At 40.1% G+C, this 22,967-nt stretch overlaps 1 protein-coding gene across 5 annotated transcripts in view; it reads left to right on the top strand.

The window, feature by feature from the left end:
* Scel (sciellin) overlaps window positions 1-22,967 on the top strand; it is a 92,529-nt gene that overhangs the window by 49,030 nt on the left and 20,532 nt on the right. For 3 of the 5 annotated variants that reach the window (XM_050144692.1, XM_050144696.1, XM_050144693.1), the window contains 14 exons: window positions 609-668; window positions 3,350-3,394; window positions 4,945-5,004; window positions 5,307-5,366; window positions 7,041-7,097; window positions 10,032-10,088; window positions 10,463-10,522; window positions 12,047-12,106; window positions 16,191-16,250; window positions 17,453-17,512; window positions 19,983-20,045; window positions 21,817-21,876; window positions 22,011-22,064; window positions 22,200-22,256. In XM_050144692.1, the coding sequence (XP_050000649.1) occupies window positions 609-668; window positions 3,350-3,394; window positions 4,945-5,004; window positions 5,307-5,366; window positions 7,041-7,097; window positions 10,032-10,088; window positions 10,463-10,522; window positions 12,047-12,106; window positions 16,191-16,250; window positions 17,453-17,512; window positions 19,983-20,045; window positions 21,817-21,876; window positions 22,011-22,064; window positions 22,200-22,256 (813 nt within the window). The remainder of the gene's footprint in view (window positions 1-608; window positions 669-3,349; window positions 3,395-4,944; window positions 5,005-5,306; window positions 5,367-7,040; window positions 7,098-10,031; window positions 10,089-10,462; window positions 10,523-12,046; window positions 12,107-16,190; window positions 16,251-17,452; window positions 17,513-19,982; window positions 20,046-21,816; window positions 21,877-22,010; window positions 22,065-22,199; window positions 22,257-22,967) is intronic. The other 2 variants (XM_050144694.1, XM_050144695.1) reach the window with 2 other exon arrangements.

The raw sequence follows: 22,967 nt of genomic DNA on the forward strand, positions 1-22,967 counted from the left end.
TAGGGATTAAAAAAAAAAAAAAAAAAAAAAAAAAAAAAAAAAAAAAAAGGAACGTTGGGGGGGGGGCGGTGAGCCTTGTCTTTAACAGATGAGCCATCTCTCCAGCCCAGAAAGTTTTTCTCTTAAAAAAACCAAACTGGAAGATTATAACCTTGCTATTTTATAGTTTCATAGTTCCATCAGTATAATAAGCAAAAAAAAAAAATGGCTAAGATATTTTCCAAAGTAAAACGTCTTTTGCATTATCCCTTTGGCTCTCAGAAAAGCCCCAGTTTGAAGCACAGACGACACAGATACCTTAGACTTGGGAAGAATCTGACTTCCCTGTACTGAGAAGTTTTTGTGAAACTCTCATCACCTCCCAGATTGCGCTGTGTATGTCGTGTGGCGCCAATGCATCTTCTGTGGGGGTTTAATGGTCCCGTGCTCTGGAGGAGTCAGTGTCTGTGTGCACCATGAGTGGAGCCGATGGGACCAACTCGTTGTTCCAGTCAGTCCCGCAATCCTGACTGTGGTCTACCCTTCCCTTCGCCAGCCATGCTAGGAAGTGTCGTTCCAACAGTTAGCTCCTTGCCCCGCTGATCTTCTTCTCTTTCTGTTCTCTGAAGGACTGAGGATCTCGATGACATCATCAGGGTGGCTGCTTCGCTTCAGAAGACTGACAAGGGGTGAGGTCCCAAGGCTCTCAAACTTGTGTTCCCCCTTGTGTTTGTGATCTAAAAGCTAACCACTGCCCCTGCAATTTCTAAATATGAACCAATCCCCGTGCTGCTTATTGTAAATAATTAAGGAGAAAAGTATCTCCCAGTGTCTCTCTGTAAGTATCTGTGCATGGTGGATGTGCTGACATTTATGAATGCTCATCTTGATCATTCATTTTGTCTTCTCTTCCTAGTGACCTCAGGTCTCAGTCAGACCTCCAGGCCCATATTTGTGTTGCTAGCCCAGATATTCATTTACTTTTGCCCTTAGTGACTCCATTCCAAATATCCTTGGACCGTGATCAACTTTCTTGATAGATACGCTGTTTTCTGCTTCTGTTCTTCTATCCCTGCAGGCTTGACTTTCCAGTCGTTCTCAGTTCTTCCATCCCTTCACACTCTGTGAAGTATAGGTTTGTATAACCTAAACGTCTACGCTGTCTCTTGTACATACATGGACACAGTTCAGGCCCTCACTGTGTCCAGGCTAGCATGGCTATTCAAATTCACTTATACTCCTCAAGCTTCTCTTCCTTCTGCCCCATTACTGCCCCTGAATGCCAGATACTTCTCTGCGGATATCTGCCATGACTCCCCACTGCCCATCGGATTACATATAACTACGTCTGCTAAACCGGATTGAGAATAATTCAGCTCCAGAATCATTTCCGACTTCACCCACGTATTTATCCCATATTTGACACCAGCTTTGACCACTGACTTTTCTACAGTTCCCGGACACACTTGTTTCTGCCATCCCCTCCACGTGCTCACCCCTACCAGTCTCAATGCCACCATGTCTATCTAGTCAAACCCTACCATTTTTCAAGGTTCAGGCCACGACTGAGCTGCCCTGTGAAGTCTTCCTTGTGTGACCCCGTGGAGTGAGACTCTTGCCTGTCTCAGGGATTATAAACCTGGTATTTCTGGTGCACAGATCTGCACCAGCCTGTCGTCTTCTCTTAATCTGTCTCCTCTCTCACCTTCATTTTCAGGGATGTTACTTTGTCACCAAAGATCATTTACATGTCAACATGAAGCTTGGTTGGGAGGTGGACAATATGAAAACCCTGGATGCAAATGTCTCATTGCTTCAGTCCCTAATGCAAGAAGTCCCCCCCCCCCATTTAATGACAAATCAAACCAAACAACCACCCCCACCTGTTGCAAAGGCTGGACGTGCCGGCACACACCTTCAATCCCAACACGTGGGAGGCTGCGGGAAAAGGGCAGCCTGGGCTACAGAGTGAGACCCTCTCATAACAGCCTCCATTACCTGACCAGAGGGGACAGTGACTCGTGGGTCTCTGGGCAGCTGATAGGACCTTTCATTAGATGGAGACTACAGAAAGTGCCATGTGTGATGTTCAAGTCTCATTCTTCTCTCATTTAAGCGCCTACATTTCTAATATTATGAATTCACTTCGAAGTAAACTCTTCAGGACTGAGACTTAAACAGGGGCCTTAAACATGGCAAGAAAGTGATCTGTCTCAGATTGCCTCAGCTTTTTGTTTCTTTTTTTTTTTTTTTTTTAATTTTAAATCAAGCTCTATTTAGGTTTCCCAGCTGGGTCTTGTGCTCACTCTGTGGCCCAAGCAGGTCTTGAACTTGTGATACTTTTGCTTCACCTTCCTGAGTATCTGGGGTTACAGGTCTGACCAAGCCACCCAGGTTAATATTTTGTTCTTGTTAATAATGGGACAAGTTTCCAGCTGGAGACTGAGGGCAGGACAAGTCAGTGACGCTGAGGAGCAGTGACAATGTGGCCTAAGTCACGCCACACAGTGGGAGCAGCAGTCGCTCGGCTCTCCTGCCCCTGCCCCTAGCCACTGGCACAAATCTCACAGAGACATACATTAGCCACAGAGAGAGAACACTGCTTTCACATGCCCAGGGAAATCTCTGTAAAGGGAGCAGAAAGAGTTTCATTATCCCAGCTGCTCTTTGTGGACCAGAGAGCTTTGCTATCTGATGAAGGGCATTTAATTTGTGGCAAAGACAACGGCGAAACTTAATATCTAAAGCTTTTTATCAATTTACAGTCATTTTGAAAGCTCGGGTTCTTCATCCAGAATGCTGTCTCCACCGTGTTTGATTTACCACCGAGTGTCTTCTCATGATTTATGCTAATTTGCTTGTGAAACACACCAGAGACTTGAATCCTGAAAAATCTTATCATTGTGGCTCACGCCAGCCACAAAGGTCTGGGGCTAAAATGTACAGGATTCTTACAGTTGCTCTTTCCCTTGGGATAGAAACAAATTTTCAGCTAGTCTTTGCTTATCAGGTAGCATTTCAAGAAATACACAATAACAAAACACCATGTTTGAGCGCTTGGCAGTTTATTTCCCATGAGGTAAAATATTACTCCTTTCTCTTTCCTGTCAGGGCCAAGAACTCTTTCCCAAACCTTTCCGTGTCCATTCTCAGCTTTCAGTCTCATCATTAAATGGGCAAAGCCACTTTCAGTGAATCACCTACGTATTGGTGATGGATTCACAGATAATTAACATGGGGGTTCGTGTTCTGTTTCTGAGTACTCAGAATTATTTTAAGGTTAATATGCCCTTTGACTCTGGGAAGGGTTATGTTTTTGTTGTAGTTTTATTTTTAAACTAATATTAGATTTTATTTTCTCTTCCCAAAGTGAAGAACTGGACAATCTCATTAGAATGAACAAAAGCTTGAACAGGTGAGGTTAAAAAAGGTCCATTTTTCATGTTATTGTTGTATTGAACATTGTGATTTCTTTTATCATCTTTCCAGAATTACAAACAATGCCCCGTTTCAGAGTAGGATCAACTTATCTGACTAGTCAGTAATATCTCACAAATCTTGGATTAAGAGCTTGGATAAATAATTATTAAAGCACTAATATTTATGTATCTTTGATTTTCGTGTTCCATGAAATTTAAAATAGCTGTATGTTTATACATATACCAAAGTTTCTGGTATTTTTAACACATTTAAGTGCATACAGTTTCACTTGATTGCTGAATATTTGGAGTTGAACAACTAATATCTCTGTTACTATTATCTCTAAGTTTTGAATCACTTGCAATCAAAAATAAAATATTCCAGGAGAGATAAATTAATGATGGAGGCAGATAAGATTAGCAGATAACAAAGGGAAGAAAGCAATAAAGAAATGCCCACTGATTTCATTGACCTGATGCTATGAAATACGGTTTTCACATGCTATTTTGAAAACAGTGATCTGTGGGATGAATGCCAACAAGTCACCTAGATTTGCTGCTCTTTAGTTTCCTCATCTTCCCTGACAGGAGGTGTTAGATTAGGAGCTGTAGGTGCAGGTGTGAATGAGCGGATGTGACTGACCTCATGAGGCACAGGCAGTGGAGGAACCAGGACAAGAGGAAGAGAAAATGTCTTGTCACAGCATTTTGGCACCAATTGAGGAAGCCACATGGAAACTGGGAGTCAGTGTTGCTGGGCATTTTTGGGATACCCTGAAATGTCTTACATGATGGATAGCTCTATCGATACTGGTTTATGTCAAAATAAAATATATACATCAACAATTAAAGAAAAAGATGCCAGAGGCCAGGGATCTGAGAGAGCATTGTACATAGGAGGGGTGGCAGAGAGGAAAGGGAGAATAATGTAATTATATTTCTTTCAAAAGAAAGAAAGAAAGAAAGAAAGAAATAAAGAGAGAGAGAGAGAGAGAGAGAGAGAGAGAGAGAGAGAGAGAGAGAGAGAGAGAGAGAGAAAACGGGCTGGAGAACGGCTCAGAGGTTAAGAGTACTCGATGCTCTTTCAAAGGACCTGGTTTGTTTTCCAGCACCCACATAGTGGCTCACAGCTCTCCACTCTAGTTCCACGGGGATCTGATACCCTCTTCTGACCTCTGCAGGAACCAAGGATTGCACACCATGGACAGACAGACTGGCAAAACATTCATACACATACTTTTTTGTTGTTTTAGAAAAGAATAAAAGATAAACAAGAAGGAAATATTTCATGGACATAAACAGCATTTCTATAGACCTGTCATGGTCTGCATATCCCTAGTTTATCTCTTTGGGTCCATGTCCTTAGGGGTTTATTGTAATTTAAATTGGGAGTTTGGGGAAACACCTGTGTGGAATAAAGCAATTTCCAGGATCATAGCTCATCTTTCCTAGCCAGCTTCTATTTTACATGTCAACTGGCATAAGCTTTTTAGAGTTAAGCATCTGTCATTATTACTGATGAGATTTTTAATCAATATATTTAAAGAAATCAAGGTCTTGACGGCCTCTTCCGAGCAAACCTGAAGGCACAGCAGATAGACAAAAGGTAAGTGTGTCTGTTCGCTCTAGAAGTCCTGTGTCTCAGACTGTTTGCCTTGCTCCTTCAGATGGTGGAGGTGGTAGGAAGGGAGCTGCATCCTCTGGCAGACAAACACACCAGCAGATGGGCTAGCTCTCCCGGCATTGTACATTTAGTTCAGACGTAATTGCCCGGAAGGATCTCTGCTCTTCCATTCAATGCGAGTAAATGAGCAATTCATAGAAAATGTTTATTATATCTGACCTTTCACGATACCACACAATTTCAGTTCAACATGCAGTTTTTATTGCAATTCTTTTTGTTTCCAGAGCCCAGAGTCTTGAAAGTCTCATCTATATGAACACCCAGATGGACAGAGATGCCAAAGGGTAAGAGTCTGTCAAGGCAGGCCACTTCGGGTGACCCTCTGATTGCCTTGTGTTCTCCTGCCAGGGTCAGGCGGTCTGGCGGCACAGACTCTGGGTAAGGTCAGAGAAGGCTGGGTGCCACAGTAGAGGCTCTGCCACCATTGTGAATCTCAGTGACCTGGTCAGTGCCTTAATTTCCTCATCTCATAAGGAGAAGGGTGTGCCTTAGGTGATCTCCACACAACCTGTCATATTAAAAATAAAAGAAACCCAACTGGTTACTATAGGCATCTTATGGACTGAGTATATTGACCACAAGGCACTTTGGTTCTGGGAATGGAACTACTCAAAACTGAAGTTCTTAAAATGTAGAAGGCACTTCATAGATGGGATCTTGGTCACATTTCTCATGTTTAATTTTTTCATAAGTATTTGTAAATATCTTGATGTTGAAAGACACTGAAAAACTTTGAAGCAGGTTAATTGGTGATTAAAAACTGAACTACTAGTCTTTGAAAGATGCATTTGCAATTTTAAACTGACAGTGACAAACTAGAAATTTGGCTTTTCATTACCGATATCATTTTTCACATCGAAAGAAATACAATTTCTGACAGTCCAATTAAGTAACATTTTCTGAGCTGTCAGGAGTGGCAAAGGTTAAGGATTTCTGAGATTTCTCACACTTCTCGCCAGACTGGCCACTTACTTTGTGTTTGGTTAGACATTAAACGTGCTTTTATAAGATGACAGTTATTTCTGTTGTCACATTTATTGTTCAAAACTATTTGTCTGTGCCAGTGTGTGCATGGAGTGATACCCTAGTCTTCTAAGTCAGTCCTGTCAGATGCCCTATCAGCTTTCTGATCCGGAACACACAGCAAAGTCTCTGTGATGGGCAGATCTCTTAGTAACAGGCACAGCGGCGTTGCTGGTGTATTAAAGGTGATTTAATGTGCCCATAATGTTGTCACAATGAAATCAATCAGGGATGAAAATGTTAAATGTCAGTGTGCAGCACTTGGTTGTGTAGCATCAGGGGATTGGTTAGCCTTCAGTTCTTTATTTTCTATGAGAAGGTCTTGTCGTGTAGCCTCAGTCAGCCTCAAACACACAATCCTGCCTCAGCAATTCAGGTGCTGGGATTATAGTAATGGACAAACAGTAGCCTCTTATAATGATTAGATTTTTGTATACTAAAGTTGCATTCTATGTGATAATTTTGCATAGGGTACTAAAGTCATGATGTTGACCCTTTCAGGACACCCTGGAAACTTTTACGGGGAATAACTTCTCCAAGTCCTCAAAATATTTCCATTTAAAGTGTTGATCAATTATTGATTTTTTTACCTAGCATGAAAGAATTTTTGTGCTTAAATAGGTTAAAATCTCAAAGCATATATTAAATTTAGCCTTCCTCTAATCTATCTTCCCCAAAGGAAAGGCTGAGGTTGGGGGGGAAAGGTTTGCTTTCAAACTGATTAAGTTGTACTGAGTAATGGTTGATATCTCGATATTGAGGTGTCTCTCGGACATTTTATGCTGCTTGAATTAGGCATTTCTAAGACTCTCCAGTGCGTTAGGCCCTGTTGCATCTCATTCCTGCTGTGAGTAATCTCCAGCTGTCCTAAAAGATGCCAATCATGCCATTGAGTTTCTCACACACTTTCTTTCCCCAACTCCAATGTTCTAAAGGAATCCAGCCTTTGGAAGTCTTAAGAAAATCCATCAAAGGACGGACAAAGAGAAAGGGTAGGTAAAACACATTCATTGGCATGTGTCTTTCCTTCGGTTAGCCTTTTAAATCTTGTCAGCCTGGGCGTGTTACACTATACTGTCTGCTACAGATGAACTCTTTAGATTTGTCAGAAATAGTGGGCTAAAGGAATACAATCCCCGCCATCTCTAAAGGGTGGCCATGCAAGTTCTCTACCAAATCTCTCATTCTGTATTTTCTTAAATAATAAAAACACTTATCAATTTTTAATGTGAATCAAGAAATGTAAAGGAAAAAGTGCAAAACGGGAAACATGAAGAAGACTGGTTTAAATCAAGTACCACTGTGAAAATCAATTAAGATAGGAAGCTAGAAAATGGGGTAGGGAGACAGATGGCTCAGTCAGTAAAACATCTGCCGTGCAAACACATGGACATTAGCTCAGTTCCCCAGCACTGGTAAGTGGGGAGCATCAGAAACCCTAGGACTTAAGGAGTAGGAGACAGGGGGATGCCTGGACCTTGCTGAGTAACCAGCGTAACTGTATCTGTGAGCTCCAGCTTCAATGAGAGATGTAAAGGGAGAAAGTAATAGAGTAGGAAACTTAATGCTGACCTCTGGGACTCACAAGCACATAATCATACTATGTACACATATGTCCACATGAACATGGCATGCACATGCACACACCACATATGTGAACCCTCGAAGGTAAGCCAAGGGTAATTACAGCAAAGGCCTTTCTGGTCAGTTTTTTCTAGAAACATCAGACACCACATTCAGGCACATTCTCATTTACACAGTTAGGGTTATTATTGATGAGATGAAACAGCATGGCCCTAGTAATTTGTGGAGGAAAGGGTTCATTTAGCTTACATTTCCAGAGGACCATTCATCAGCAAAGGAAGGCAAAACAGGAACTCAAGCAGGGCAGGAACCTTGAAGCAGGAACTGATGTAGAGTCCATGGAGGGGTGCTGCTTGCCTGCTTGCTCCCCATGACTTGCTCAGCCTGCTTTCTTACAGAAAATAGGACCTCCAACCCAGGGATGGCACCACCCACCATGGGTAGGACCCTCCCCCATCAATCACTAAGAAAATTCTCTGTAGGCTTGTATACAATCCCATCTTATGGAAGCATTTTTCCCGTTGAGGTTCCCTCCTCTCAGGTGACTTTAGATTGTGTCAAGTTGGCATAAAACTAGCCAGCACAATGGTTTTCAGAGAATATTGCAAATATTGCAGGCTATTTGATGTAAGTTTTCTTAATTGAAAATTCATATAATATATTCTGATCACGGTTTCTTCTCCCCCATTTTCCCCCAGATTCCCTCTACCTCCTTATTAAATTCAACAGCTTTTTCCTTCCTTCCTTTCTACCTTCTTTCCTTCCTTCCTTTCTTTTTTCTTTAGAAAAACAAAACAAAACATGCAAATAAAAAACAATGAACCAGAAAAAAAACCAACAATGAAAAAGCACAGGAAACCACACACACACATATAAAAACACAAAATCAAAAATCATAACATACAAAAGACTAGTAAAAATAAAAACTTTTAGAAAGCCTTAAAAGTTCTTGCCTTTAAAACTCCCTTTCAGGGTTCAATTAAGGACATGATGAATAGCTAAAGGGGGGCTAGAGATCTGAGGGCAAAGACCCGAGGGGCAAGAAATCTACTCACAACAGGAATCGTCTGTGTATGTTCCTCTATTCTTCTCTCTCCAGTCCGTCATTTCTCATTCTTCTTTCTTGTTCTCCCTTGTTCTGCACTGGTCTTAGTTCTACATGTTTCTTCCTTGTCCTCCCCATTACAAATGTTTTCAGTCTTGTATTCCCTTAAAACCAGCAATTCCCCAGCCCTAACAGGTTCCAGAACCAGAATTCTTTTGCCCCATAGAAAATCAGATAAGAGTTTTCACATACACACACAGATCCATGGCCAGTACATGTCCAGTGAAAAGAAATCCTCAGGGGATTCTTTGGGGGGAGGTTAGTGTGCTACCTTATTGGTTGATTAGTAAAGAGCTAAAAGGTTTACTTTCAGTAAAATTATGAATAGGACACAGATTGTTTAAATCAGCGTGCCACGACTTTTTTTCCTAGCAAGCACAGAGGTTTCCAGGTAACCAGGCAACCTATGTAAACAGTCAGGGAGAAGCTGATGGCTCTTGATCAGATAGCACATACACCAGACGCTGCAGTTCCTATGGGCCTGGGTCTGGAAATTTGCTCTAAGTGAAAAAGAAACCCCAGGTCTCTAAATTGTCAGCTCCAGGCTATGCTGTTATCAACTATTCTGACCGTGGGTGACTGGGGTAAAACCAGAGCAGCAGCTTTGGGCAGGTCCTTGGAGATCTGTGAATATTTTAGATGTGTTCTATGCCTGGACCCTAAGTACTGACCTGTTGATAAAGATAATTGCAGGAAGGCAGATCTCTGAGCTTACCTAGGAGAGAGAAACACGGCCTGGTAGTGGGAAACTGTTTTCAACTATGTAACAGAAAGAGAGGTAGCTACAGTGAAAAATCTACAGGAAAGGACAGCCACTTAGTCACAAAGAGAGACTTGCTCTTTGGTTTAGCCTTTACCGGATCCCATTGGCTGAGTAACTGCTGTACAATATTGCAGCTTGTAGCAAAAAAAAAAAATGTCAAATATAAAACAAGCAAATTCTAAAACACCATTGAATTCATTTTGCATTGGTCATCTACTGCTAGGCAAGGAGCCTTATTAAGTGAGGTTTATATACTCGATTGGAGAGAACCTTTCCTTTGCAATCGGTTGTCAGTTAGGGAAAGTTTCTTGGGTAGAGATGGGAGAGAGATGACTACTTCTGGGCTCCATCTGGCTTGACCCTGTGCACTCGGCCATAGTCTGCGTGAGGCTGTATGTGTATCAGTGCTCCTGTGTGGAAGACAGTTTTCTTGGTGTTGACATAAGTTCTGATGACTTTTTCTCCCCAATAAAGCCAAGGCCTCAGACCAGTTCCCAAAATGAGTGTCACAGCAGACAAAAGCAGCAGAAGGTGAGAACTGCCTGGTTGTCTCTGAGTTTCAGGCTCCCCTTGGCTTACCTGGCGACCTTCTCAGCGGTGTGCAGGGAATTGCAGCTTTGAATATGTCTGTCTCCTCTCCTTTGTGTCCTCCTTCTGCAGCCCTGTTATTCACTTTGAAGAGTGCATTGTTATTGCATCAAAATTTACATTTATATGTAGCATGATGAAATCTTGGAGATTTATTTAACTGTGTTACTTGATAAATTTTATACTAAAACATATTTGATATTAGGATAATGATTTTCTGCAAAAGCTTGAATTAATCACTAAAGATATAGAAAGGGTGATTTATATCTAATTCTATGGAAATGCCATGAAACTAATCCAAACATTCTTTTCATAAGAGGTAGAGAGCTTGATAATGTTATGAAGACCAAGTCCAGAGGACATGAGAACACCTCTGGGTAAGTCTCACTAATGTCTCCAATTCTGATTTCTACCTGATAATCCAAAGGCAAATGATTTGATATTTTAGCTTCATGACCATAATTTAAAGTATGGAATTAGTCAAGAAGGATGGGAGAGGTGGTCATTCATCCTTGTATTCCACGGATACATTTATTTTAAAATAATTATCTCAATATTTAATACTGAATTACTTTTCTCTTTGATTTGGGGCATTGATTTCTTTTTAAGGGTTGATGAGAGAGTAGAATTCTTTATCTAAAGAATGCAGCCTTCACATAGTTTCCAGTGTACATTTCCAGAATGACACAGACAACCTTTTGTTCATTCCTGGCTGCTCAACCGCAAAATAACCACACAGAAACTGTATTTATTAAATCAAACTGCATGGCCCGTTAGCCCTAGCTTCTTATTGGCTTGCTCTTACATCTTAATTTAACCCATTTCTATTATTGCCATGTGGCTGTGGCTTTCTGGCAAGCTTCTGTCCTGGTAAGGCTATGTGGCTTCTCCTGACTCCGCCTTCTTTCTCCCAGCATTCAGTTTAGTTACCCCCGCCTCTCCTCAGGCTAGCTCTACTCTACCCTATCATGGGCCAAGGAAGCTTCCTTATTTATTAACTAATAAAAGCAACACATACACAGAAGGACCCCCCATACCACAAGCCAGCTTGACTAAGACTCCTACAGTCACCTCTTCTGGTGGTTTCAGCTGCAGCCCAGGGTGAGGCTGGGCCGGTACCTAAATGGGAGGAAGGACTCACTGCTGCATCACCTGCCCAGAGCTATGATGGTTTTGGTACCCACTCCCCATTTCTACCATCCCCCACTGTCCGCTTGGAGCATAGTTTATGCTCCTCTTGATTTTTGATGGGCCAACATGTAGATCCAATAAGAAGTGGGGCATTATGTTTGCTACTATGTAATGACATTTTATATTTCTAAATCTTGCTCTCTGTTTCTTAAAATAACTTACTTTGAGACAAAAGGTTTCAACATGGGTACTATATGGGTTTATATGAGGGCATGCTTTCTTAATATTTTCAATTTTGTTAAATCATTATGTTGCTATCATTATTTTAATATTATTAAAGAAACAAACAAACAAAAAGATTGTATCAGTTAGTAATTTGTCTTCAGTCTGGTTCCGGTGACTAACTTCATCTAACTTACCTTGTTTCACTGTGGCCTGTTAGACGTGATCTAACTAGATGGATCTTCAGACAAGGCTTTGTTCAGGCTAAAGTGACGTGTGTCCCTGTGTTCTGAGAACAGAACAGAACAGAACAGAACAGAACAGAACAGAACAGAACAGACAGCACCTGTGTATGCATGTTGTTAGCAAATGCACACCCTGCCTTCATCGTGAGGTGTGAGGCAACTGCCATTTTCATTTAAAACTTTAAATGTCCACACTGGTGCTGAGAACTTTACATTTATTGCTTCTTAATATCCAAGCTATTATTCATTTGATTACTGTTTTATTTTAATGACATTCATTGGAACTCATTTCCTTTTCCAAAGGAAACAAGACCTTGATGGACTGATTAAAGTGAATCCTGAGACACAGACATATATGAAGAGGTAACGTGTCTAGAGTGTCCCTCGGCCAGGCATCATATGCATTGGAACGCCAGTGTTCACGATTGGGACAGTGAATGGAACTTCAGGCCCAATTTTTATTTTCTCCAACATGGCAGCTTGGAAGGAGTAACGCACAGGCTTGTTTGCATTACTTTGGTCGCTTGTGCTTTGGTGGCATTTGTTACCTGGTGGTTTTGAGAAATTACAAGACAGTTTTGAATAAGTGTCTCAGCTATGACATCCCACTTTGCATTCATGTGTGTGTGTATGTATATATAGTGTGTGAAGTGTATGTGTGAGAATTATATCTATAAAAGTGTGGAAGTGAGTCTATGAGTAGAGGTATACATGTGGGTACGTAAGAGTAGAGAATATATACATGTATGTATATGTGTATGTGTGTATACAGGACGGTGTGCATGTGTGTATGTACATGTGAAACTAAACTTGTTGCTGTGTAGCTAAAAATGGTCTATCAAATAATTCCATGAGCCTGGCGGTGGTGGTGCACGCCTTTAATTCCAGCACTCGGGAGGCAGAGGCAGGATGATCTCTGTGAGTTCGAGACCAGCCTGGTCTACATGTTCCAGGACAGGCTCCAAAACCACAGAGAAACCCTGTCTCAAAAAAAAAAAAAAAAAAAAGAAAGAAACAAAAAAAAATGATTCCATGAACTCTTTTTCACTTAGTTAACTCAGGATATATTATTTGTTCATTCTGAAATGTGTCACCAACGCCCCAGAGGCAAAGACTCATCTAGCTAAAAGCTTTTGCACACAGTGCCAAGCTGCCCAGCTTTTGTCTGTGTGGTACAATCAGAGGCACAACCACCCAGTGAATTTGGCAAAACAACTAAGTCTTGCATCCTCGCCGAGAAACAAAACAAAACAAAACGTTGGTGTCTTTGACTCCTTAAGTGGTTCAGGAAGATAACAGATGTTGATGCAAACAGGGAATCTGAGAGCCCTGGTTCAAGGTCAGCTTCTGACTGTCACTGGCCCTGTTTACTCAGTGCCTTAAGTTACTTATACACTGCTGTGACAAAGACCACGGTCAAAAGCAACTTGGGGAGGAAGTGGTTTATTTTACCTCTCGGTTTATATCAGAGCCAATCTCTAGGGGAAGTCAGGGCAGGAGCAAAGAGGGCAGGAACCCTGAGGCAGACACTAGTGAAGAGACCACAAGGAAGTGATGCTTCCTGGCTTGCTCCTCACGGCATGCTCACTATAGTTATTTATACCATCCTGGACAACCCTACCCAGGGGTGGCATCACTCGCCTGTGTGGTAGGGGCACCCACATCAAATAGCAATCAATAAAATGCACTAACGTTTTGATCAAAGGCAAATCTGGTAGGAGCATTTTTCTTGGTTGAGGTTCCCTCTTCCAAAATGACTCTAGCATGCGACAAGTTGACGTAAAACAAGCCGTCATACTCACCTACCAAAGAGGAATTAATTATACTACTCTCGTGTCCAACACATGCTAGATATAAAAAACGAATCAGAAGTTAGTGATAGAATTAGTTCAGATTAATTATATTTTTATAATGGTCTAGACAGTCTACATACATTTAGTTCATTTTGGCATCTAAAATTATTTTCCTAATTAATATTTATTTAAAAACTTTAAACTGTGGCCTATCAATCTTTATATTAAAATGGGTATGTGCTAATGTGCATATCTTTCAAATGCTTGCTTGCATGTGTGTTTTCCCATATAAGCTCATGTGTATGCTTACAAGTGAAGATGTGTGCCTGTGTGTGTGCATGTGGACATGTACATGAATGTGTGCATGTATTTTTTTTGTACAAGTGAATTATTGTATATATAAAAATAGTGATTGAGTGTTCTTTTGTGTATGTATATGTGAGTACATGTATATATCTATGTACATGTGTGAGAGCACATGTGAAATGTGTGTCTGTATTTATATGTATATATGTTTTATTTGGATTTTTAAAGATAGTACTTTTAGTTGACTTTTTACATCCTGAGACTCTAGATATTTTAAGTATATAGTTAGGGACCCTGTCAGTGACAAAGCGTGAGAACCTAAATTCAGTTCTCAGCATCCTTGAAAAAGTCAGACATTGCGGCATGGTCCTGCAAGTTCAGCCCTAGGAAGGGAGAGACAGGAGGATCCCTGGGCATAGTCTGACTAGTCTTACCAAATTAGTGAGCTCTTTATTAAGTAAGAAGCTCTTTTCTTAAAAAATAAAAAATGAAGAGTGATATAGGAAAATACAAGAGATCAGCCTCTGGCAGGCACGTGTGCATGCATGCACATGTACACACACACACACACACACAGAGAGAGAGAGAGAGAGAGAGAGAGAGAGAGAGAGAGAGAGAGAGAGAGAGAGAGAGAGAGAGAGCATGCTTCCTTCTTTATTTGAAAGCTTTCACTGTTTTTCCATCTCTGGTGAAATAAAATTCTAACGCTTAGAGATAACCTTTTAGTTTTTTCAATAAAGTTGTATCAAATCAACCAATCAACCTTTTGTATTTCAGGCTCATTCTTGTTTTAAGGCATTTATACATGCTGTGCCCATTTTCTGGAGTGCTGCCACCATATGGCCTTCCTTTTAAATAGGTCACTTTTGGTGACTGACTGTGATTAAATCACACCCTCACTTGTCCTCAGCGTTGCAAACGCCAAATACACTTTTAAAGTACAGCATATACAGTTAGCTGAAAGTTGTGCCATCCACTTAGGTGTTTGTCTGTGTTCTGCTTTTCCCCAGTCTGGCGGTCTGTTTGGATCACATCTACCCCACCACTTGGCAGAGGCTAGATCATTGGTCTTTGCTATTTGTGGACTGCAAGAACATATAAATACTGATGATACATACACCATGAGGCAATGATTCGCCCAGTTTAACTTCAAATAGTATATCATTATAATAATTAGATTACCACATTAATTAGTTTTTTCTTATTGACTTATGCAATAGATTTTAAATCGCCCTATACAGTTTTTAGGGCTCATTTAATGTCTAAAGAGACTGAAGTCTACACAATATAATGAAGCAAACTCCTCAACTGACACTCTCTAAGGAAGGGTTTGTGGCACTTGCTGATCTATTATTTATTTGAACACTAAAATCTTCCACTTGTAACCTGGAATTTTTTCCCTAGGACCCTGTGATTCAAATCCCATAGGCTTGATTTAGGTGAAAAACATCAAAGGCTAATCTAGAATACAGCAATTGTTTCTGTGGAGTTAATTGTTTCATTATTGTCATAACGAGAGTACACATATTTTCTCTGTTGTCTTTAGTCTGAGTATCACATCTTGAGACAGCTGGATCAAAACTTGGGTCCACATCTGGTTGCTTCTAAATCCTGTATCTTTGATGTTGTGTAAATGAAACCTCAGAGACATCTTCTTGAGGTCATGAAGTGCGGGGAGAGTAGAGAGGCTTGCTTCTGAGGAGGCTCTTCTCTCCATGTGGCTCCCTCTGTAGATCAGAGGCATGTTTGCTGGCGAGAGGTATGTTAAAGCACATGCATATGCAATAGGAGAGGCCTCGTTACAGGAAGATCAGAAGCAGGCATGTAGTTAAGGCCTACAGTCAAGCACTCAAAGTGTTTCCAGCAACTGTAGAGTTCATAGCTCAGCCAATATGGCTTGCATCTTGGTCCATTTCAGAAGTCAGTAGACTTTAGTTTTTTTAACCATTTGTTTCTAAAACAATCGGCTACAATGTGTCATTACCAGAAATAGAAAGCAGGTTGTATATGGTGCATTTTAAACAAATTAGTATATTTATCTTAATGCAGTTTAGTAATATAAAACTTGCTAAAAATATCAACAAAATGTAGATTTTAAAAGTTTCTTTTACACATGTTGGAGGTTGCTACCAAGAGAGAATGATTTCTGGAATGTTCTACGGGGCAAGTGTATGGTTTCATTAAAAAATGTTTTATATACTTGGAAGTGGTTGACAAATATCTGCAAGATTAAAATATTGTCTCACTCTTTGGCATGGTCTCTATGAGTGTTTATACTGTTTCTGAGACTTAATTAATAGTTTCATTCTACTAGTTATTAACCTCTCCATTTCTTCAATGTTTTAAAGGGGCCAGAGCCTTGACAACCTGATCAAAGTAACCCCAGAAGTAAACAAGAGTAACCACGGGTGAGAGAATTATGTCTTAGCTCTCTTCTTTCCTGTATCAGTAGTAACACTTATGAATAGAAAAGCTGGGGTACGTGGACCCAGAAAGTCAAAATCTCATTGCTTACTAGATGGGGTTCTGAGTAAGTCCCACGGACACTGAGCAGCAGCTGGCCAGCCACAGCATGAGGGTCATGGGCTTATTCTATCATTGGCAGCAGGGAGCAAGAAGGATCAAGCGGAATAATGGTTATAAGATCCCTTTAAAACAAAAGTGCTGTAGATGGAGATTATTATCAAAACACCATTTAGTTGTGGCTACAGGCTTAGCATGGCTGCTTCTCGAGGCAGGATAAGTTTTTGGGTAAACCATTGCTTTGTTCCAAAATGAGCTGATGAAAAACAGTCTCCTTCATGTCCTAATGTTGGGGTTTGTTTTGAGAATAAGTGGGAAAGGAAGCCAGCATAGCACTGATTTGTTCGAAGGCTGAAACTTTACTCCTGTAAGCTGAAGATTTAGACCAGTATTGATTTCTATCAAAACTTAATGGTAAAATTTATTTTGAGGACATATAGGTTCATAGGATTCAAGGTGAAATGACCAGTTGATTTAATTCCATTTTTATTGAGTGGATTTTTTTTTGTCTGTTTAAAGTTCCAAAGACGTTAATCAGTTTTCAAGGGTAAGATTTAATATGCTCCTCCTTCTGGGTTCATTATGGGTGATTATGAGGGTAATGAAGTCATCAGTTAAGCTGACTGATCCCGACTGAAGTGACAACCCTGACCCCTCATGTCTGAGACATTAGAGGTTTTGCTCGGGTGATTTCCAGTACAGGGAAGGTACCTGTGATTATTTAGGTTCAAGTTGTTTTTCAATAATTACAGAAAACATTTTTATTGGTACGCTCCTTTTAGCAGAAGGACAGTGTAGAAGAGGGAAGAGCCTGGTAGGCTAGAACCCACAGACGTAGAGGCTAGGTGTCATTTTGGACTAGTCAGGACTGGTCAGTTTGTTTGGACTTTGGCTTTGTCATTAAATAAGGAACCAGAGCTGTCTGTTCACTGGATACTTCCAGAACCAGTTCCATTACTAAATTTCAACAAAATGGCTGTTGTCAAGGCTTTAGTAAATCTTTTATAATAAAATATCAGTTTTAACAAGTAATTCCAACCATTTTATGTAACTTAATTAATAAGGTTCTTTCTTCTTTATTCTTAAGGAGTCAAAATCTTGACAGTTTCATCAAAGCTGCACCCACAACCAACAGAGCTGACCAAGGGTAAGAAACTTTTCTCTCTCCTTTGCTCCATTTCACTCTCGAAAGTCCGAGAAACACTTTATACTGTCCTAGAGACATCCCTCAGAGGGGATGCAAAAACAGAAACAGGTATGTCACCAACCTGTAGGCTGGTCCTGAGCCTGGAACTATGCAGGCTTCCCTGGCTGTGGACTGTGGTGGGAATCAGGAATTTCTTGAAATACAGAGGCGAACTCATTCCAATGTAGCGTTTGTATTCCATGCTTGGTGCTTAAAGTGAATCGAATTCCCGTGGGATAAAGCTGCATCCTAAAAGGATTTCTTAACACAAAGCAGCTGAAATCAAGGTCTGACTGTGGCAAAAGGTTCTCCCATCTTCTTCCTCTTTTCCATTTATTCCCTTTTTCTTTTCGTGTAAAACCCAACCAGCTCTAAAGCTAGGAAGTCAGTGTGTGTATGTGTGGTGTGTGTGTGTGTGTGTGTGTGTGCATGCACATGCGTGCACGTGTGTGCATTTGTCCTCTCATGTTTGTGGATCTATGTCTGATTCATGTATTGTGAGTATGTCAAGGTCAAAGGCTGACATAGTGTGTCCTCCCCAGCTGCTTTCACCTTCTGTTCCTGAGGCCATATCTCACTTGAAACCACAGTTTCACAGTTTCACGGGTAAGGCTGGTCCAGCTAGAATTTAGCTTCTCTAGGTAGCCAGCATGCTCTGGAGAATATGTCAGTCCTCTCGCCATCCGTCTTATCTGCCTAGCATCTCACACAGGTCCTAGGAGTTCAAATTACAGTCTTTATGCTTGTGTGCCAAGTGTTACCCACTGTATTCTAGTAAGTCTTTATTATAAAACCAGTAAGCAGGAGGAATTTGTCCTGGGTGGACTTAGTCAGATGACCCTTGGCCTAGATAGTTTGTATTTGGAAGGGAGAGGTGGTTCAATTCATAGTGTAGTTGAAGCAACGTCTTAAACACAGCCGGCTTCCCTGCCTTGCATAAGTGCTTCCATCACAGTAAGGCTAAGCTGAAGATGTTGTCATCCTGAGTCTGAATCTTTAGTGCTAAGTTGTCCTGAGATTTTCAAAACCCAAATAAGAATAAAACCTCTTGTCAGGCCCTGAATTTAAAGACCAAATAAACACTTTACAGTCAAAGTGTAAAGTTCAGAGCAGAGCACCTGGGCTTGAGTTCTGAGAGACCATTCTAACTGTAGAGGATCCATGGTGATGATGCATAGACTTTGTGTCTGGTTCGTTTTAGTGTGTGATTTTTTTATTTGTAAATTGTATATAATAAAGTTTATTTAAGAAGAGGATTCAAGTCCTGATGGAGTTTCAAATACTAAATATGAATTTGATTTGATATTGAGGTTGAGAAGTATAAAATGATTGTTCTTAGTTGACTTTGTCAGATATTACTTCAGGAGCCTAGACTTGTACATTCTGACCAAGGTGACCTCCTAAGCAAACAAACCAACAAACAAAAATTTCCTCCAATTTATGCAGAAGGAGTAGGCTTATTTGGTTAAAGATATTTAAAAGGTGGGAATAAAAAATGAGAACTGATTTGCTGATCTGTAAAATACTAGACTGGGTTTTCTTTTATTATTGCTTCCATTTATTTCACTATACTTTTGTTTAAGATGATAATACTGATGCTAATTCAGTGTAATTACTACTTGAGAAATTCCTTGTGACACAGTAATCACATAAGTAGGCTCATACTGCAAATTATTAGTTAATAAGTTATTTGTATAAAATGAATAAACTGAAGAATATCAGTTTGCAGCTCTCATAATCACAAGGATTAATATTTAAATGACGTGTGAGAAAACTGGTACTGTAACAGGTTTATAGTAAATTAGAATATTTTTTGCACGACATTGAACTTACTTCTGTTCTTGAGAAATCAAGACCATTTATATATTGGAGCAACAGTTAACAAAAGCACGGCAGAGAAACTCCAAGCTATCACTCATAAAGCGGCTGTGAGGGTAATGTTGGTATGGACCATGCAGATGGAAGGAATAACTGCAAACATGGTGGGGAGGAAGGATGCTCAGGGAAAAAGCCCAGTCTTCACCTGTGGCTGTCCTGAGTTCCATCTGAAGGATGCTCAGGGGAAGGAGGGAGTATGAATGATACATGTTCAGAGTTCAAATTTGGTTTGCCTTCAGCATTTCTTGAGAATTTGCTCCCAGGAAGTGTCTTAATCCTTGTGAATTTTTTTTCTAATCATTGGTAATAGCCACCCCATGCATTCTCAGAGCTCGAGAAAGGTAGGAGAAGTTAGAGCTCAGGACCAGCCTGCTGCTCTACAAAGGGTGTAGGGAGACCCTGTCTGAAAACAAAGCAAAATACACAAGTAATTAGTGACCTGAGATAGACACTTTATAACACGTCTTATTTATTCTATATTCCCATTGCATGTGTATGCGTGTGCACACACAAAATTTTATTGACTTTGACTCTTTCTTTTACTTCGTCTTAGCTATCAACACAGTCTTGATGATCCTATTACTACGCATTCCAAAGCTGTCAAACCTACTGCTGGGTAAGAAAAAATATTATCATTTATTTCCCTTTCTTCTTAACTCAACACAATATGAATATAAATACCATACTCATTTTATGGAAAAATCAAATGAAATTCCTAAAATATCACTATTTTCATATGTACCTGGAAACTTCCGTGTTAATTTCAGTATTTAGACATAGCAAAACACAGACAGTGGAGCACTGTACATAGTGGGGCCTTCTCCTAGTCTTAAGCAAAATGAAGATGGGGCCACCCAAGAAGGGGAGGTAGGGACATAGCTGGCACAGGAGCCGGCACATTCTGTTTGCTTTGCAAAGCATTAATGTTAGGCTTTTGTTTCTGAAGTTAAACAGTATTAACACTAGCTATGGAATAAACCAAGATGCTTCCTCATTTGGTGTATCATGAGTAGTGCATCTACCTCTTTGTAAAGGAGCATTTTGGCGGGGACAGTAGCTTTTTGTTTATTGTAGGGCTTGGGCTTACAAAACAGATATGAATTTAAATTTAATAAGCCTTTAAGTAGTTTCTCTAAGACAATTAAATTCGCTTTTTGTCTCTGATTATAAACAGTTCAAGTTATTTATATATGTACATTTTGTAGAGAGTCTTAGGAATGTTTTCACAATTTCCATTTTTAAGTCTGTTGACTCCTATAAAATTCATAAAGCCTTCCTGATGGGAAGAAGGAAATGTGGAAAATCTTAGCCCGGTTGATGGGAACGTTTTGAATACCACCGATCCAGCTGAATCCATTTTGAAAAGAGGGAATAAGAACCCAGAGAGGTTAAGTGATTTGTCCCGGGTCCCGGAGAAAGTTAAGGAAAGACAGATAGTAGTTCTGCCGTTGCTGAGGCAGTAACTAGTCACCAAACACCTCCAGGGTTCACAGCCATCACTAGGTGTCATTTGCTTGCATGTTATGGATAATTACAGGCCTGGACACCAAAAAGAGAATTCGGTCGTCATACTCAATCTTATTAACAGCAGGCAATTAGCATAGATTAAAGCTAATTATGTACCAGGGCAGAGAGATGTTACGCTAAGACAATAATAGGTTGTCAGTTTAATATATTGCATTTAGGAGCCCTGTGAACTGCTGGCTGAATATAGAATGTATTCTCAGTGAGTTGCATTTAAAAAGAAAAATGAAATGAAAGGCTGTTGTAATAAACATTACATGCAGCAACATTTGTGTTCCTGCAGTTGATGTTAGGGAAGACAGAGCGGTAGGCAGTGTCTGGGGTCCCAACTCCTCATTTCCACACGACAATACTAAGTAATACCTGAGCACAGAAATAAATAAATAAATAAGTAAATGCTATTTTGTAGTTGAGAAAGAAAAAAAGGAAAAAAAAAAGAGCGGATCGCCAAGAGGAGAGTGGTCAGTTTATAGAGCATTCATCTAATTTAACAGTGAGCAACCGAGTTCAGTTCAGTTCTTCAGTCACTATTACATCATGATTCTGATGGATTGCTGGAAATCAGCTTTTGAGCTCCCATTTTCTTTATTAATAAGATCTTTAAAATGGCAAAGGCTTGAGAATAAGTTTGCCCTCATAATGGTGAAAGACTGAAGAGTTACTCCTTAGATATGCCTTGTGGAATGCAGAAGAAGCTTGCCCTGGAAATACAATGTGGGATCAGCAAGTTCTCCTGAGCATGAGTCTTGTGTCCTGTGTTGGGTGGGAAAGATTCCATTGCAGTTCTCCCCCACAACGGATCACATAACAGAATCCTTCCCATCGTCTCTCACCTTAATACTTTTGTCTTTTTCTCCTTAAAGACACCAAGATCTTGATAAGTTCATCAAAGTGAATCCCGCTGTTCTTGAGAACAATCAAAGGTAATAAAACTGATTTTTAACGAGTTTGGGTCAGGAAGAATATTCTGTTTTATTACTCCAGGTACAGTTAAAGCATTGTCCTTACTAAAATAACTTTATTATTAACCCATTTTTTCCTGTTATTCTGCTGAAAGAAACCATGAACTGGATGGCATCATCAGACGGAACCCTGCAGTGACCAGACAAAGGTAGTCAGAGCAAAGCAGCTAACTCATGGTTTCACCTGCTTTCCTTGCATGAAATGGGTTTTTCACTATTGCCGTATTGATCTAGCATCACCCAATTACCATTACTTATCCAACCCCTTTCACTATTTTAAACAGCCAAGATTTGGACAAGCTTATTAAAGTGAAGTCTCCTGCTCTCAGAAACACAAATGGGTAGGTGCCTTTACCTGACTGATTTTGCAGTATTCCCAAGGTCCTGGGGTAGGAATTTTCTTTGTGTGTGTGTGTTTAAGGTTTCTAGTTTTCTGTAGTTTTCAAAGAACTCATTTTAAGCTGTGTGCACCTTGTCAACATGAAGACATATTGAACACTTCTTAAATAAATTGCTTGGTTTTGGAGTGAGCTCTGAGCTTCTTATTTATACTAAGACACCCCAATGTTTGTTTCTTAAAGATAAAGGAATTTTTTAATGAAAAATGAATAAAACTAAATGAGAAGAAAAAATATTTTGAGGAAGCTAAACCAACTTGGAAAGTTTATTTAAGTTCATCAAAATCCCAAACCTCAGCTTGCCTGGGCTCACAAAGTTTTCTAGCACACTTTAATCTTGGGCTTCCACCTTGAGGTTGAAGCTATTGTCCAATTTGCTATTTTTAAATTAAAGTAGAATTAAATCCTTTCCCTTTTCTCTTTCCTCATATATCCCTCTAAGATACCCTTACTGCACCTCTCTTATGCCCCCAACTGTCAAATTAATAGTCTCTGTACACACACACACACATATAAATACAACCTACAAGTGTCTACTTTTGTTGTTTGTGTGTAGATAGTTTCAGGGACAACTTCTTTGGTTAAACAGTAAGGTAGCTCGTTCCTTGGAGAGGCTAATTCTCCCTGTATCCTCAGTCACTGGTTTTCTATTCT

Source organism: Alexandromys fortis, unplaced genomic scaffold, assembly GCF_014885135.2.
Source record: "Alexandromys fortis isolate MF-2015 unplaced genomic scaffold, M_Fortis_MF-2015_v1.1 scaffold_43, whole genome shotgun sequence".
In the NCBI taxonomy this organism is placed as follows: domain Eukaryota; kingdom Metazoa; phylum Chordata; class Mammalia; order Rodentia; family Cricetidae; genus Alexandromys; species Alexandromys fortis.